The following is a 14,651-nucleotide window of genomic DNA, read 5'->3' as shown; positions in this document are numbered from 1 at the left end:
CTTACCTAGCTAGCCAGCACGATAACTTTAAACTCGTAACTAGCTAACTAGCTAATCTTTCAAGCAGTAAAGCACCAGCCAATTACTTTATTTCACACATCTGCGCTGTAACGTTACCGTTATCTAGTAGGTAGCTACATTAGCTAGCTCGTTGGCCGTTGATCTACTCACCAGACTCAACAGAGGGGTTCGACGACAGATTATCACTTCTTGTGATAGTATTTTGTCTTTTAACTATGACAAAACAGCATTAAGCCGACTTCAAAACCATACGGGACAACGACATGGGTAGTCAATCCAGTCGCTTGATTTTGCACACAGCTTCGGAAGCCTGGCAAGGCTAGCGACGTTTGGTTTGAAAAAAAGGAAAACAGTGGAGGCGGCCGCGCACGTTCTCGAACATAAAAACTGCGCAGTTGACGCGCAGATCCAGTCAAGTGGTACTGTGCGTCCCTGCTGGTGACTCTTTTGGTGCTTTCAAGACAACTGGGAACTCGGAAATAACCGAGGTCAAATCATGACGTCGGTGATCTTCAAGTCGGAAAGTCAGAGCTCTAGAAAGATGCCCTAATTTCCGACTTGGAATTCCGAGTTGGATGACCGTTTATTTAAAAATATTGTTCCCTGTCGGAGCTCGTTTTTTCTCGAGTTCCCAGTTGTCTTGAACGTGGCATTAGCACACCATCCCATTTTCACAGCACTTAGCAGCTTCTCATTGACATAAACTCTTTAACTTTCTAACTTCTGCAGTAGGCTCCCCTCCCCCTCTGGAGCCTAGCAGGCTAACCTATGAGCAAAGACAGACTTTATGGGTCATAAACTGGCCCTTCACACCTCTGGCCCTATACAAACCGATTGGTTGCTAGGGCTCATGGTTGCCAGGGGCTTTATCACACAGTGGGGTCAGCCAATCACATCTTGGTTTCCAGATCCCCAATTCCTGCCTCTCCCTCTCAGTCTCCTTCAAGCAGCCACAGAGAGACCAGCAAGCTGTCTCTGACCTGCACAACAACAACTGGTCTCGCTCATATCTCTTCGGACATGTGGGATGGTGTGCTTGCACAAAGTGAGTGTGTAACACGTGTATCGTTATTGTTTGTTGTTCTTTATAGTTTTTACTATTGCCTATTGCATTCTGCCTCTGTGTATATCGTTGGTAGCATATCCATTTAGACAGTCCTTTATTACCATTGTCATTGCTCTGGTCCCGTGTGGCTCACTTGGTAGCGCATGGCACTTGCAACGCCAGGGTTGTGGGTTCGATTCCCACGGGGGACAACTATGAAAATGTATGTACTCACTAATGTAAGTCGCTCTGGATAAGAGCGTCTACTAAATGACTAAAATGTAAATATATTGTGCTATCGTATGTCCAGTGTATTCATTAACCCTGTTTTCTGTACACAAAGACTACCATTCCTCTACTGTTCCATGTACATTTCATCTGTGTGTGTGTAAATAAAGTATCCTAGTGTGTAACTCTGAGGTTGCCTTATTCCCCTCTTACTGGGGGAGGTCAAAGATCAGTCCAAATGGAGAGTCCTCTCTTTCAGGTACCATAGAGAATGATAGTGAACTCTAGTGCCTAAAAGCCTGTTTTAGCATGGGCAGGGTCATTGAGGACTTTCAACATTTAAGTAATCTACTGGGTGGGACTTCCTATGTGTTGAGGTAGGATCACACAATGCCATCCAGGTCATCAGGAGTGATCAGCCAATGAATTATACCTGTGAGCAAACATTCCATACCTGCAGGTGGCAGTAAGTCGCCAACCTGGCCTTTATACAGTAGCTGCAAAATACACTCCAGGTGGCAATATGCACACTTTCAGTTTGTTTACCAACTCATAGAAAATGGATAACTTCAAAATGGAGATCACAGACGCCATAATGGGACAGATACAAAGAACAGTCCTCTATCATTCTCAATGAGAGGTACTTGTTATGACTGATATGACAGACACAACTCAGATTCCTCACTGATTGAGTTTAGATGGATTGCTTGGTCCGCCCCTCCCATCTGGATATGGTTGGAGATGAGGCATTGCAGGGTAAATGCTAAACCATCTTTTATAACTACTATCTACTATAGTGGTTGAGGGGGAACTGGCAGAACGGGGCTTGAACCAGTGACCCTGTGGGACGGCGACCACATGTGCCATAAAAGCCCTGGCCTCTTTGCAGAGGCAGACATTCAGTAGTCTTCAGACTACTCTCTGACACCTATTGGATACTGTGAAAAAGGAATGATGCAACTCCAATAGAGCTCTGTAATGTTATAGTGTAAACCAGCGGCAGACAACCCTGGTCCTGGAGGGCCGCAGATACTTCATGTTTTTGATTAAACCAACCTGGAAGTGTGAACCTATGGTGTGAACTGTGTGGAAATGTTTCAGTCAGGCTCGTATGGGAACAGATCACAGAGAATGAAGAGGACAGAAATATTGGGAATACTGACTGTGCAAATAGGTCACCAGAGAGGGGTGAGGGTGGTGTGGGTGGGGCTTGTCCATCATAACATACCACCAAATGTCATGTGGATTCTGTTGATCCATTTTCCTCCTTGAATACATGCTCAGTATTAGTTACATTATGTTTGGGACTACTACATGCCATCTACCATCCGACTGACGATTAGTCGTCATGATAATCAATGGTTTTGATCAATCTCATGTGACAGGGAGAAGGTTTGCAAACTTTTTTATAGAGATGAGGTCTTCTGATACTGAAATAACTAAATAACTAAACATTAAGACAACACAGGTTCTTTCCCATCAGGGATGGAGCATAGGACAATGGCATTATAACCACTAGGAGATAAACATGCAAAGCACACAATATCGTTAGTGCTACACTCAGTAATGCCTCTGTACCATTTCATATGTCAATGCACTGCACAGAGGCATTCCTGACGGGCAGGCCCCAGGTGGTGATGGTTGGTAACAATACCTCCGCCACGCTGACCCTCAACACGGGGGCCTCCCAGGGATGTGGGCTCAGCCCCCTCCTGTACTCCCTGTTCACCCATGACTGCGTGGCCACACACGACTCCAACACCATCATTAAGTTTGCAGACAACACGATGGTGGCTGATCGCCAATGGCAACGGGACAGCTTACATAGTAGAGGTTAGAGCCCTGGCAGTGTGGTGCCAGGATAACAGCTTCTCCCTCAACGTAAGCAAAACCAAGGAGCTGATCGTGGACTACAGGAGACAGGGGGGGTGTCACCCTCATCTGCATCGACGGGGCTGCAGTGGAGAAGGTCAAAAGTTCCTCAACGTGCACATCACCAAGGACCTGACATGGACCCATCACACCAACACCGTGGTTAAGAAGACGCAATAGCTCCTCTCCAACTTCAGGCAACTGAAGAAATTTGTCATGGCCCCTCAGAAACTTCTATAGCATCTTGTCTGGTTGCATCACCGCCTGGTATGGCAACTGCACCGCCCTCAACCGCAAGGCTCTACAGAGGGTGGTGCGTACTGCCCAACACATCACTGGGGATGAGCTCCCTGCCCTCCAGGACATTTACACAAGGCGGTGTCTGAGGAAGGCCCGGAAGATCGCCAAGGACTCCAGTCACCCGAATCACGGACTGTTCAACATGTTACCATCTGGCAAACATGTCGGAGCATTGGGTCTCGGTCCAACAGGCTCCATCAGACTGTTGAGCAACTAAGCCTAGCTGTCTATCTGCTCAGAGACTATTTGCCCTGACTCTCCATACATCCATCCATTACACAGAAGCTCACACACACACACACACAAACACACACACACACACACACACACACACACACACACACACACACACACACACACACACACACACACACACACACACACACACACACACACACACACACACAGTCAACGCTGCTGTTTCTATACTGTTTATTCACTTACACGACCAAGAAACTATTCACTTTATATTTGTAAATACAGTCATACTTGACATAGTACATTCATAATTTATACTGTATATCCTATTGTGTACATACCTGTTTTATTACTATGCATATTACTACTTGTTATTCTTGATTTGACTTTGGATTATTATGGATATTCATATTGTACTGCACTGTTGAAGAAGCTTGAAAGAAAGCATTTCGCTTCACCTTTTATACCTGCTGTAAACGGTGTAAGTGACAAATACACGTAGATTTGATTTAATATGGGGCACTAACCCTAGTACAGTGTTTAACCACTGACCTGACCCACCCTCCACCACTGGATGACAACAGAGAACAGTATAAGACACGCCTCAAAGGACTCCTCAGTTTGCCAGTCTTACCAGAGGTGTTATTTTGTAGGGTCTTCTTGTTCCTCACACAGCTGGGACCTGTGGACAGGTTTTTACCAACAAATACCCCTCTAAAGGCCTACTAAATGGGTGGATTCAAAAGGTAAACATTTACTGATTGATTGATGTATGTAGATATTGCTTTGCATAAGATATGCATGCTGCTGTTATACAGTCATTCATTTATTAAAGTTCACAGACTAGGCTATACATTTTGAACTGAATTGCAGATCTGTAGATCAGGGCTCTCCAACCCTGTTCCTGGAGAGCTACCCTACTGTAGGCTTTTGCTCCAACCCCAGTTGTAACTAACCTGATTCATCTTATCAACCGGCTAATGATTAAAATCAGGTGCACTAGATTAGGTTCGGAGTAACAAACGTACAGGACGGTAGCTCTCCAGGAAGACGGTTGGACGGTAGCTCTCCAGGAAGACGGTTGGACGGTAGCTCTCCAGGAAGACGGTTGGACGGTAGCTCTCCAGGAAGACGGTTGGAGAGGATTTGCTGTCCATGATATAGGATTCTATATATTCTATTCTGGTACAAAGAGGGCTAATTCATCTGCTAATATCTGTGTTCCTAACATCTGTGATGACATTATATTTGTAATTTAGGGAGGTCCTCCTCTACTTATTATGCTATGTGATCCCACAATGCCTCTGCACAGGCCTTCACTCGCAGAGTAAGTATTGTTTAATACTCTGCAGAAGACATACAGACAATAGGGTAGTGCATTTAAATATCTTCTTAAACCCTGGCACAAGCTGAATTTGTAGACTATGTAAATTCACAATATATGATGATGTCACTCTTGGACAGTTATTACTGAAATGAATGTCTTACATTGTTGCCTTGGAGATGTTACTAAAGATGGGAAGTCAGGAATGAGGGATGCTGATGATGACGATAATGATGATGATGATGGTGGTAATCTAATTTCAACATTTCATGATGGTAAGAAACTGATTGATACAATGGTGCAGCTAGGTAGGACTCCATCAGTGAGCCAGGCTGTCCAGTCTAGAGCCCGGGTGTTAGGCTTAACAGGAAACAACCAACACTCAGAGATAATATTTATTCAGTGCTCACAGCAGGGGTACGTACAGCAGTGCAGCAGCTTTTCAAACACTGGATGATTGGATGGGTGATTGGATGTCTATCCACGCACTGTAATCACTGCACTGGCAGCTCCTTTCAGTGTGAAGGTTAGGCTACAAGGCAATCAGCACTGGTGCAGGCTAGGAAGGAGGTGGCACTTGGATGTGCACACACACATATGCATGCACCACACACACACACACACACACACAAAGATGCACATATCCTACTTCAGCCAAGACAAGTCAGTATGTCTCTTCCCCTTTACAGGGGTGTCTTTTTCCTCTGGAGCTGGCATTCAAACTGAGCAAGGCCTGTGTCCTCTGATTAATGTCGGAGAGGATCGTTTCCCAGGTGAAAGTTCAAACTACTGAGGGCAAAACAACAATTCAAAAAACAAATTAAAACTATCCACGTCAACAAGTATCCTTACTGTACTTTATCCTACCAACAGGTTTTTATATCATGTCCCAGTTTCACATTGCTGAGCTGGCCAGAAGAGGAATAGTTAAAAAGGTGGCTGGATCAACCTCTCAGCATGTTGCCTACAAAATAGGGCCAGCATTCAACTTCAGAATTAACACAAGGTAAGTAGGACCGATCCAGTGGCGGCTAGTGCTGTAGATGTAATGTATTTTTGTATGTTTTGTATAATTCTTTATTTATTCAGGGAAAACCCATTGAGACCACGGTGCCCTGATCACAGCAATACAACAACCAATACAATGTAAAACAAAACAGCAATCAACACAAAACACAACATTTATGAAAAACAGTTACAGTCCTCAGCTACTAGCTATTCAATTAACACTCTAAACTGCCCGAGCGGCACCAGAACATCTCATTGTAAACAAGCTTTGTAAACAAAAGGGGAATAGTGTAGTGATCTACGGGACTTTAATGAGGACCAGCCGACCTTCTGATACAGGATGCAGTGGTGAGTATTACAACTGTCCCCTGTGATAAAGCGAAGGGCGCTATGGTAGATGGCATCCACAGGTTTAAGAGGAGTTAGTGGCTGCTTGTTGCATTCTGGTATTGTGTCACCATAGTCAAGAACTGGCAGGAAAGTCGACTGTACAATCTGCTTCCTGCTGTTTAGGGAGTGACAAAGCTCTATTTCTAAAAAAGAAGCCCACTTTAAATCTTAGCTTTTTAACAAGCTCATCAGTATGTTTTGTAAACGTTAAATCCTTGTCAATCCAAAAGCCCAGATATTTATAGGCAGGAACCCGATCGATGGGAGAACCATTCAATTCATAAATATATAGTCCATCTGAAAAAAAAAGGTGTGAGAATTAGAGAAAAACATATATTTAGTATTGCCCACATTAAGTACAACTTTTAAACCAACCAGGGCATTTTGTAAGGCAACAAAGTCAGATTGCAGCTCTAACAACGCCTAGTCAACAGCTGGGGCAATGGCATACATAACAGGATCGTCTGCATACAGCTGAATATCAAAAGTTTGAACAGATAGACCGATATTATTTATATAAATAGTAAAGAGAACAGGTCCCAATACGACCCCTGTGGTACACCTTTCGTACTATCCAGGAACCTAGACTTGACACCATCAGAAATCCCACATTGTGTCCTGTCTGACAGATCATTCTAAAACCACTTGCAAGAAGCCTGATCCAGGCCTATTTCAGTCAACCTTTGAATAAGAATGTGATGGTCAACAGTGTCAAAGGACTTGGAAAGGTCTATAAATAAGGCAGCACAATTATTTTTATGATCCAAGCAATTTTAACACATAATCTAAAACGAGCATAGCACCTGAAACAGTGCTACAGTATGTCCAGGTCTAAAACCGGATTTGTGCGCAATAAGAAATAGAATGAGAAGTTAAAGAAGTTCTTAGCTGACAGTTGGCCAGGGAACGTAAAACTTTGGAAAAGCAAGATAATTTGGAGATTGGACAGTATTTATCTAAGTCAGAGGGATCTACTCCTTTATGTAAGGGGAGGACATGTTCCACTTTCCAGATCTTAGGGAAAACACCAGAAACAATTGTCAAATTAAAGACATACTGTAGGTCAGGGATCATCAACTAGATTCAGCCTCGGGCTGATATTTTATTGAGTGGATGGTCGGGGGCCGGAGCATAATTACATATAATTTGTAGACTGCAAATTGACCGCAAGAAGCCCAAACAGATATAATGTTTGACTAAAACAAAATCATTTCAAACCTTGCTTACATTTGTATACGATCACGTTGTGTCTCTCTATTATGTGTGGGAATACTTGGAAACAGATTTCTTAACTTAAAATCACTTGGAGCTGATTTCCTGGTGTTTTTTTTATTGTTTTTTTTACAGTCTTTTATGTCCATCAATGAAAATTCCACACCCCAAAAAAAGTACAAACATTTTCTTTTGCTCAGTACTTAGAGGGGCAAATAAAACCACCCACGGACCAAATTCGGCCCGCGGGCCGTCAGTTGGGGAACCCTGCTGTAGGTCAACTCTTCTGCAATAATTGGCCAGAGAGCTGCAGTATTGGTGAACACTACCATCTACCGGTCATGTTTGGTACTGTCCCTGTCCATGGTGCTGAATCAGGGAAACTCACAGGACAGTGCAGTGTCTTATCCGGAGCGAATTACAGGAGCAATTAGGGTTAAGTGCATTGCTCAAGGGCACATCGACAGATTTTTTACCTAGTTGGCTCGAACCAGCGACCTTTCGGTTACTGGCCCAACGCTCTTAACCGCTGGGCTACCTGCCGCACTAATAGGCTACATAAAGGTCCACTGCTCACATGAAGGTCCCCTGCTCCCTTTAGGATAATTATACATTGTTTTAGCTATAGCATCACTTCTGTATAATTGAACTACAATTATATACACTTTTTTGTAAATTACTCTAGACTCGATGTGTAAAGCATGTAGATGAATAGACAAATAGGCCTTAACATCTAGGCCTACTATAAGCATGGCGGTATTAGCATTGGCGATATTAGCCAACATATCAAAGGCATATATGTTCAAGATAAGTGACTATCTCTCTCCATGTTTCAGATCAGCATATCCCCTTGGACTACCGGAGGAATTTGTGTTTGCGACAGTTTTACGAATGAACGGCAGTACCATAACCAAGAACTGGAATATTTGGCAAATGCAAGATTTGAAAGGCGAAGAGCAGCTTGCCGTTAGTCTGAACGGAGAATCACTGTCTCTTGAATTCACCTTCACAACATTGAATAAAACACGAGAGACGGCCGTTTTCCCTTTCCTACCGTTCCTCTTCAACTCTCAATGGCACAATATCTTACTGAAAGTCAGCAAGCGTTCTGTTACTCTGTTTGTGAATTGCATTATGGTGGACTCTCAGAACACACCCAAGAGAGGTATAGTCAACCTGGATGGATACACGTTGATTGGAAAGCTGAAGGATAACCCCGTTTTAGCAGTGCCAGTAAGTTTATTGTTTTGTAAACTTGCACTTAGCCTTCTTTCAAAGGCCAGTCCTATGGCAAGTACAAGAGGTCTGGGACTTTAAGGCACAAGAGTTGGTGCGCTTGTCAAGTAACCGCATGCCCACTCCAAATATTCAAGCATAATTTTGGGGGCATACACTCTAGCCTACATTGGAGAGTTTTACTGTAAATGACCGACTCCGAGAGTGACTGTTGAGCTGAATGCGGCCTATGTGGAATGCGTGGCGCTCCGCCCTGTCAATTTCTACATTAAAGTGGGAATTGTAACACAGAGGTTCTAGTCCAGAAGATGACCCGGCTGCGCCTAGGGAAGGCCAGGAACAGTTTCTATGATGACACCGCAATATTATAGGGAGATGTTTGTAAAAGTCCGCGTAATTTCGCGCGTAATTGCCCTTTGATAATAATTGCCCAAGTGATTTGGGATGTCTTTTTGGAATTCTTTATCATCAGGCCTGTTCACTCTATTCGTGGTCACAATAACGAGACATTAATAACAATACAGTCAGTAGTTATCTTACTCTTAGGGGCAAAAATGTATGATTTGTTGAGAATCAAGCATGTGATGTGCGTAAATTGAGGACTAGGCCTACATAATGGTTTATCAGATTGAGGATTGGTGATGATAACTAATGATTTAAGGGTCAATATTTTGTCAATTATATTATATATAGGTTGTGAATGTGACTTATGTCGGAGTGATTATTATTTTTGTATTTATTTTTCAGTTTGAGCTCCAGTCGATGCTCATTCATTGTGATGTGAGGCGTCCACAGACCTGCAATGACCTACCAGCCACGACATGGGTAAGAACCATTGACAAAACAGACTGCAACCATGGTCAAATTACCAAACCAAATGATCAAAACACCCAGTACAGAGGCTGGTATTATCTAGTCCAGGCAACCATTGTAAATAAACAACATGAAAAATGAGCACTAAACAGGTGGGTCAATAAATCCCAAGCCATTTAAATCGCCCGCTATTATTTTCCATTCGCCCTCTGTACCCTTAACAACCCCTCCCAGTCTGTTCCCGTGCGCCGCCCGTGAATTCTGCCAATCACTTCCTATAACTAAGCAGGTCATGAATATGCATAAGGCTTTGATGCCTATGGTACCTCTGGAGTTTCAGTTGGTAGAAACGGATTCAGTTGGGTTACTTTTTTGTCGGGGGGTCCTTCAACCCAACTCATCCAGGAAAAAGGAAACATTTTTTACTCTTTCTTGCCGTCCGGGAGAGGGAAGAGCAGGAGAACATGGCTCGCGGGCCACTTTTTTGGGTACTTTTGCTGCAGATTGTCATAATTTGCTCCGCACAAGTAAGTCCTTATCTGTGTACCTCTGCTTTCAGGTTGATGAAGCAGAACTGCAGGTGAGTGTATCTACATTATGTTATTCTCATGGATTTATTGATGTGGAATCAACTAGCAAGAATGTCCAGATCATAGTTGGTCTAGTCATGCAAGTTGAAGTTGTTCTATAGGAAACACTGAAACAAAACAAAGGATGATCATTTCATTTTTCTAACTGGGTGACTGTGACTGAGAATGTAGTATTTATTTACATCATGTACTCCGTGGGTACACACTGGTTGAATTAACGCTGTTTCCACATAATTTAAATTAAATTACGATTATTTCAATTATTTTGCTTCCCTATGACAGTTGTGCACCTGTTATTTCTTAAATTAATTATTATTGGCTAAGCCTAAAAGAGACTTCTGCTTCTCCTTCATTTTCAGACATACAGTATGTCCCATGCATACAGATGTATGTTCATTATGTATAGCAATAATATCCATAGCTGATTGCATTGTTTGACCGTCTCTTTGTCCAGAGGGCCTCAGGACCAGTCGGCCCTCCAGGACCTGCAGGTGTCCCAGGAATTGATGGTGTCGCTGTAAGTTCTCTCATCTATTAACTTTCATTATCTTCCGAATGATAAGAGCATTATCACAACTCATGTTCATAATTGATTTGTAAGATGGGACGAGCCCACCTCATGCCACTATCACAATCATCCAACACGTTCATAATTATGCAATTATGTGATTTGTATGGTGGGTGAGCCCAACCCCTTTTACAACCATAATCAACTGCATGCTGAAGAGTTGGAATCAGACCAATTATGTATAAACACATATGTATACATATGTGAATATATATATTTATATATTTATCTGTGAATTTCACATGTAGGCCTTTTTCTATTTCAGGGTGAGAGGGGAGAGGACGGAGAGGACGGCCCTGCTGTAAATATCAACTTTTCATTGTTTTTTATTATTAACAAAATACTATGTCATTATCATCTAGTAACTATGATGTATTTTACTCTATGTCTGCTGTTGTTGTTGTATATTGTGGTTTTGTTGTGTTGTTAGGGTCCTGATGGAGATGCAGGTAAACTAGGCTCAGCAGGGTTGCCAGGCGAGCCCGGGGCTGATGTGAGTATCCTATTTCAAATCATTCATCCTCTGCCTTCAATTTCCTGTTTGTCATCATTGGCACCTTTTTGTCATATTTTACATTTTAGTCATTTAGCAGACGCTCTTATCCAGAGCAATTAGGGTTAATTGCCTTGCTCAAGGGCACATCGACAGATTTTTCACCTAGTCGGCTCGGGGATTAGAACCAGCGACCTTTCGGTTACTGGCACAACGCTCTTAACCACTAAGCTACCTGCCGCCCATATTTGATGATAGTAATAGTGAACTAGTCATGATGATTGTCCTACTCAGGTTATAGCAGCAGTACAGTAGCTAGGGGCTGGAACTTCTCAATATGTGCACCTTCTACCCTTAAAAATATGTTCTTGCTTTATCAACGTGTGGAAGTGGTGGTGATGACCCCTTCTTTACCCAAGAGAGGAGCCAATCAATCTTTACCCAAGAGAGGAGCCAATTCATTTTCATTCATTTTAGTCATTTAGCAGACGCTCTTATCCAGAGCGACTTACAGTTAGTGAGTGCATACATTTTCATACTGGCCCCCCGTGGGAAAACGAACCCACAACCCTGGCGTTGCAAGCGCCATGCTCTATCAACTGAGCTACAGTTGGCTACAATCTTTACACAAGAGAGGAACCAATCAATCTTTACCCAAGAGAGGAGCCAATCAGAGAAAAATTTGAAGAATTCTCAAACAGACCAAAGAAAAGGCTAAGAATCTGACAGTTTCCTTTGTAACACAACAGTCTTTTTGTTCAGACAGAGAGAAGGACGGCCTGAACTTAATTAACTGTAGCTTCCATCCAAATTGGAGGGGGAAAAGAGGTTTAGGAAAACACTCCTAGGATAGAATAGTTTGTACTAATATCCTAAAACATACTATCAAGTGTACATGGTCCATGTATAACTTTGTACGTAGTTTGCATTTCAGTCACAATTATGCTATAGGTTCACAAAGTGACGGTAATAGGTGTATAGAGTCTGAACAAAGGCATATGGATGAGATATCAAGGTGGATGAGTGTACCAAACATTAGGAACACCTTCCTAATATTGAGTTGCACCCTTCCACTTTTGCCCTCAGAAAAGACTCCATTTGTTGGGGAATGGACTCTACAAGGTATCGAAAGCGTTCCACAGGGATGCTGGCCCATGTTGACTCCAATGCTTCCCACAGTTGTGTCAAGTTGGCTGGATTTCCTTTGGGTGGTGGACCAATCTTGATACACACAGGAAACTGTTGATCGTGAAAAACCCAGCAGCATTGCAGTTCTTGACACAAACGGTGCACCTGGCACCTACTACCATACACTGTTCAAAGGCAATTAAATATTTTGTCTTGCCCGTTCACCCTCTGAATGGCACACATACACAATCCATGTCTCAATTGTCTCAAGGCTTAAAAATCCTTCTTTAACCTGTCTCCTCCCCTTCATCTACTCTGATTGAAGTGGATTTAACAAGTGACATCAATAAGGGATCATAGCTTTCACTATAAAGCATTAGTGATGCAGTACCCAGCAGTGTTTGTGCTGTGGGTGTCTCCAGTCTCCATTCTCCAGTTGAGAATCCTCAGGCTGGTGTGGAATGATACCTGTCAATAGGGCTTGTTTGAGTTGGACCAGAGGAATGCGGGTTAAAGTTAGGGTTAACCACTCTCCCAGTAAGTTAACTGTCTCAGAGAGATGTCTCAGTTTGTTTCAGATGCTCTGTAGTGTACTAACCGTGGTGTCTGTGGAGATAAATGCCACCATCTATTCAAACTAAACATGATCTATCTTAAATCAATATAATCCAAGGAAGCATTTGTTGAAACTAGTTTGAAATTGTCAACATAAGTCAGAGAAAGGAAAATAGCATGTATTTCAGAGCTTCGCATTTCCGTCAAGCTGGGCTGAAAAGTGCTGGATACTAGTTTCTGCTAATGCACAGTATTTATCGATTCATTAATTGTGGGAGGGTCATCGTTTAGCCCTGCCCACACCTACTTCTGAGCTCCTCCCACCCCATTAGCTGTGTGAAGTACGCAAACCTTTTTAATGACATCATGTACATACACAGCTGGAATTATTATGAGATTAGGAAGGCTTAAAGCACACTTTAACGTTTGTAGTTGAGTCAGTCTCCTGAGTGGCGCAGTGGTCTAAGGCTGTGCCACTAGATCCTGGTTCGAATCCAGGCTCTGTCGCAGCCGCCCGTGACCGGGAGACTCATGGGTGGCGCACAATTCGTCCAGGGTAGGGGAGGGAATGGCCGGCAGGGATGTAGCTCAGTTGATAGAGCATGGCGTTTGCAACGCCAGGGTTGTGGGTTCGATTCCCACGGGGGGCCAGTATAAAAAAAATATGTATTCACTAACTGTAAGTCGCTCTGGATAAGAGTGTCTGCTAAATGACTTAAATGTAAATGTAGTTGCAAAAACATTTCTTAGAGAAAGGTATTCTGTTATGATTGCTTATGAAAAGGTAGCAATTAACTCTCAAGGCTTTCAAGCGCACAGCAGATCTCCTACTGACATTGGATTACATTTCTGTCTTTGTTGTGATGCATTAGTGAAGTCTGGTCTCTCTCTCTCCTCTCTTCCTCTCTCTGCAGGGTTTGACTGGCCCTACTGGAGATGAAGGCCCTGATGGTCCCCTTGGACAGAAAGTGAGTAACTAATCACTAATGAGCCCTTTAATGTTTCTGCTTCAGAGACTCTCAGACAGCCTGGTCCCAGATCTGTTGCTGCTGTCTTGCTAACTCCTTTGGTCATTGTCATGCCAGACAGCACAATCAGATCTGGGACCAGGGTAACTCTCAGCCAGGTGACTGAGCCAAGCTGCTGACCGTCCATTCGCCCACTGTGTTGGCAGGCAAGACAGCAGGAATTACAATTACAACCCGTAAAGTAATTCCTCATGACAAATGAGCTTTAATCGCTGATCCCTGATCCCTCCCTGCTGATCCCTGATCCCTCCCTGCCAGAGTTCTGGGTAATCTCTGTGGGGAACCAGGCCCAAGCATCAAGAGTCGTGTTCATTAGGGCACACAAAGAAAAACATTTGAAAATGTTTAGCAACGGAGAACAAAATTAGTGTTTCTTATTGGATGAGTCCACTAATTCCCTCCCTATTTTTCTTCTTCGTTTGGTGCCTAATGAACAGGACCCAAGCCTTGGGGGAACATTTGCTGGGCCAAGTGCACCTTGCATAGCTCAGGCTCTCAGTCACAGGATTAAACTGGAAGAATGTTAATTCAGTCTGTGAAGTCTCTAGTTAAGTTATTACTCAGACGGCTTCATTTATCTAAGAAGGAAATTGGCCAGAATATTCAGTATAAGAGTCAAAAGGATACGGAGTAGGATGCTGT

At 43.1% G+C, this 14,651-nt stretch overlaps 2 protein-coding genes across 2 annotated transcripts in view; one reads left to right on the top strand and one right to left on the bottom strand.

The window, feature by feature from the left end:
- Positions 1-347, bottom strand: part of LOC311116328 (protein FAM135A-like) — a 50,302-nt gene extending 49,955 nt beyond the window's left edge. Inside the window, exon 1 of the mRNA XM_084191421.1 lies at positions 172-347. The gene's annotated coding sequence lies outside the window, so the exon portion shown is untranslated. The remainder of the gene's footprint in view (positions 1-171) is intronic.
- Positions 348-2,886: 2,539 nt separating this feature from the next.
- LOC311116327 (uncharacterized protein) overlaps positions 2,887-14,651 on the top strand; it is a gene marked incomplete at both ends in the record, with an annotated part of 39,967 nt that continues 28,202 nt past the window's right edge. Inside the window, 9 exons of the mRNA XM_084191420.1 lie at positions 2,887-2,989; positions 5,862-5,994; positions 8,435-8,831; positions 9,582-9,659; positions 10,207-10,227; positions 10,692-10,754; positions 11,071-11,106; positions 11,236-11,298; positions 13,896-13,949. Coding sequence (XP_084047546.1) covers positions 2,887-2,989; positions 5,862-5,994; positions 8,435-8,831; positions 9,582-9,659; positions 10,207-10,227; positions 10,692-10,754; positions 11,071-11,106; positions 11,236-11,298; positions 13,896-13,949 — 948 coding nt within the window. The remainder of the gene's footprint in view (positions 2,990-5,861; positions 5,995-8,434; positions 8,832-9,581; positions 9,660-10,206; positions 10,228-10,691; positions 10,755-11,070; positions 11,107-11,235; positions 11,299-13,895; positions 13,950-14,651) is intronic.

This window comes from Coregonus lavaretus (genome assembly GCF_964263955.1).
Source record: "Coregonus lavaretus genome assembly, contig: HAP1_SCAFFOLD_584, whole genome shotgun sequence".
NCBI classification, from domain to species: Eukaryota; Metazoa; Chordata; class Actinopteri; order Salmoniformes; family Salmonidae; genus Coregonus; species Coregonus lavaretus.
The sequence above is the reverse complement of the archived record's forward strand: the minus strand, read 5'-3'. Positions and strand labels throughout refer to the sequence as shown.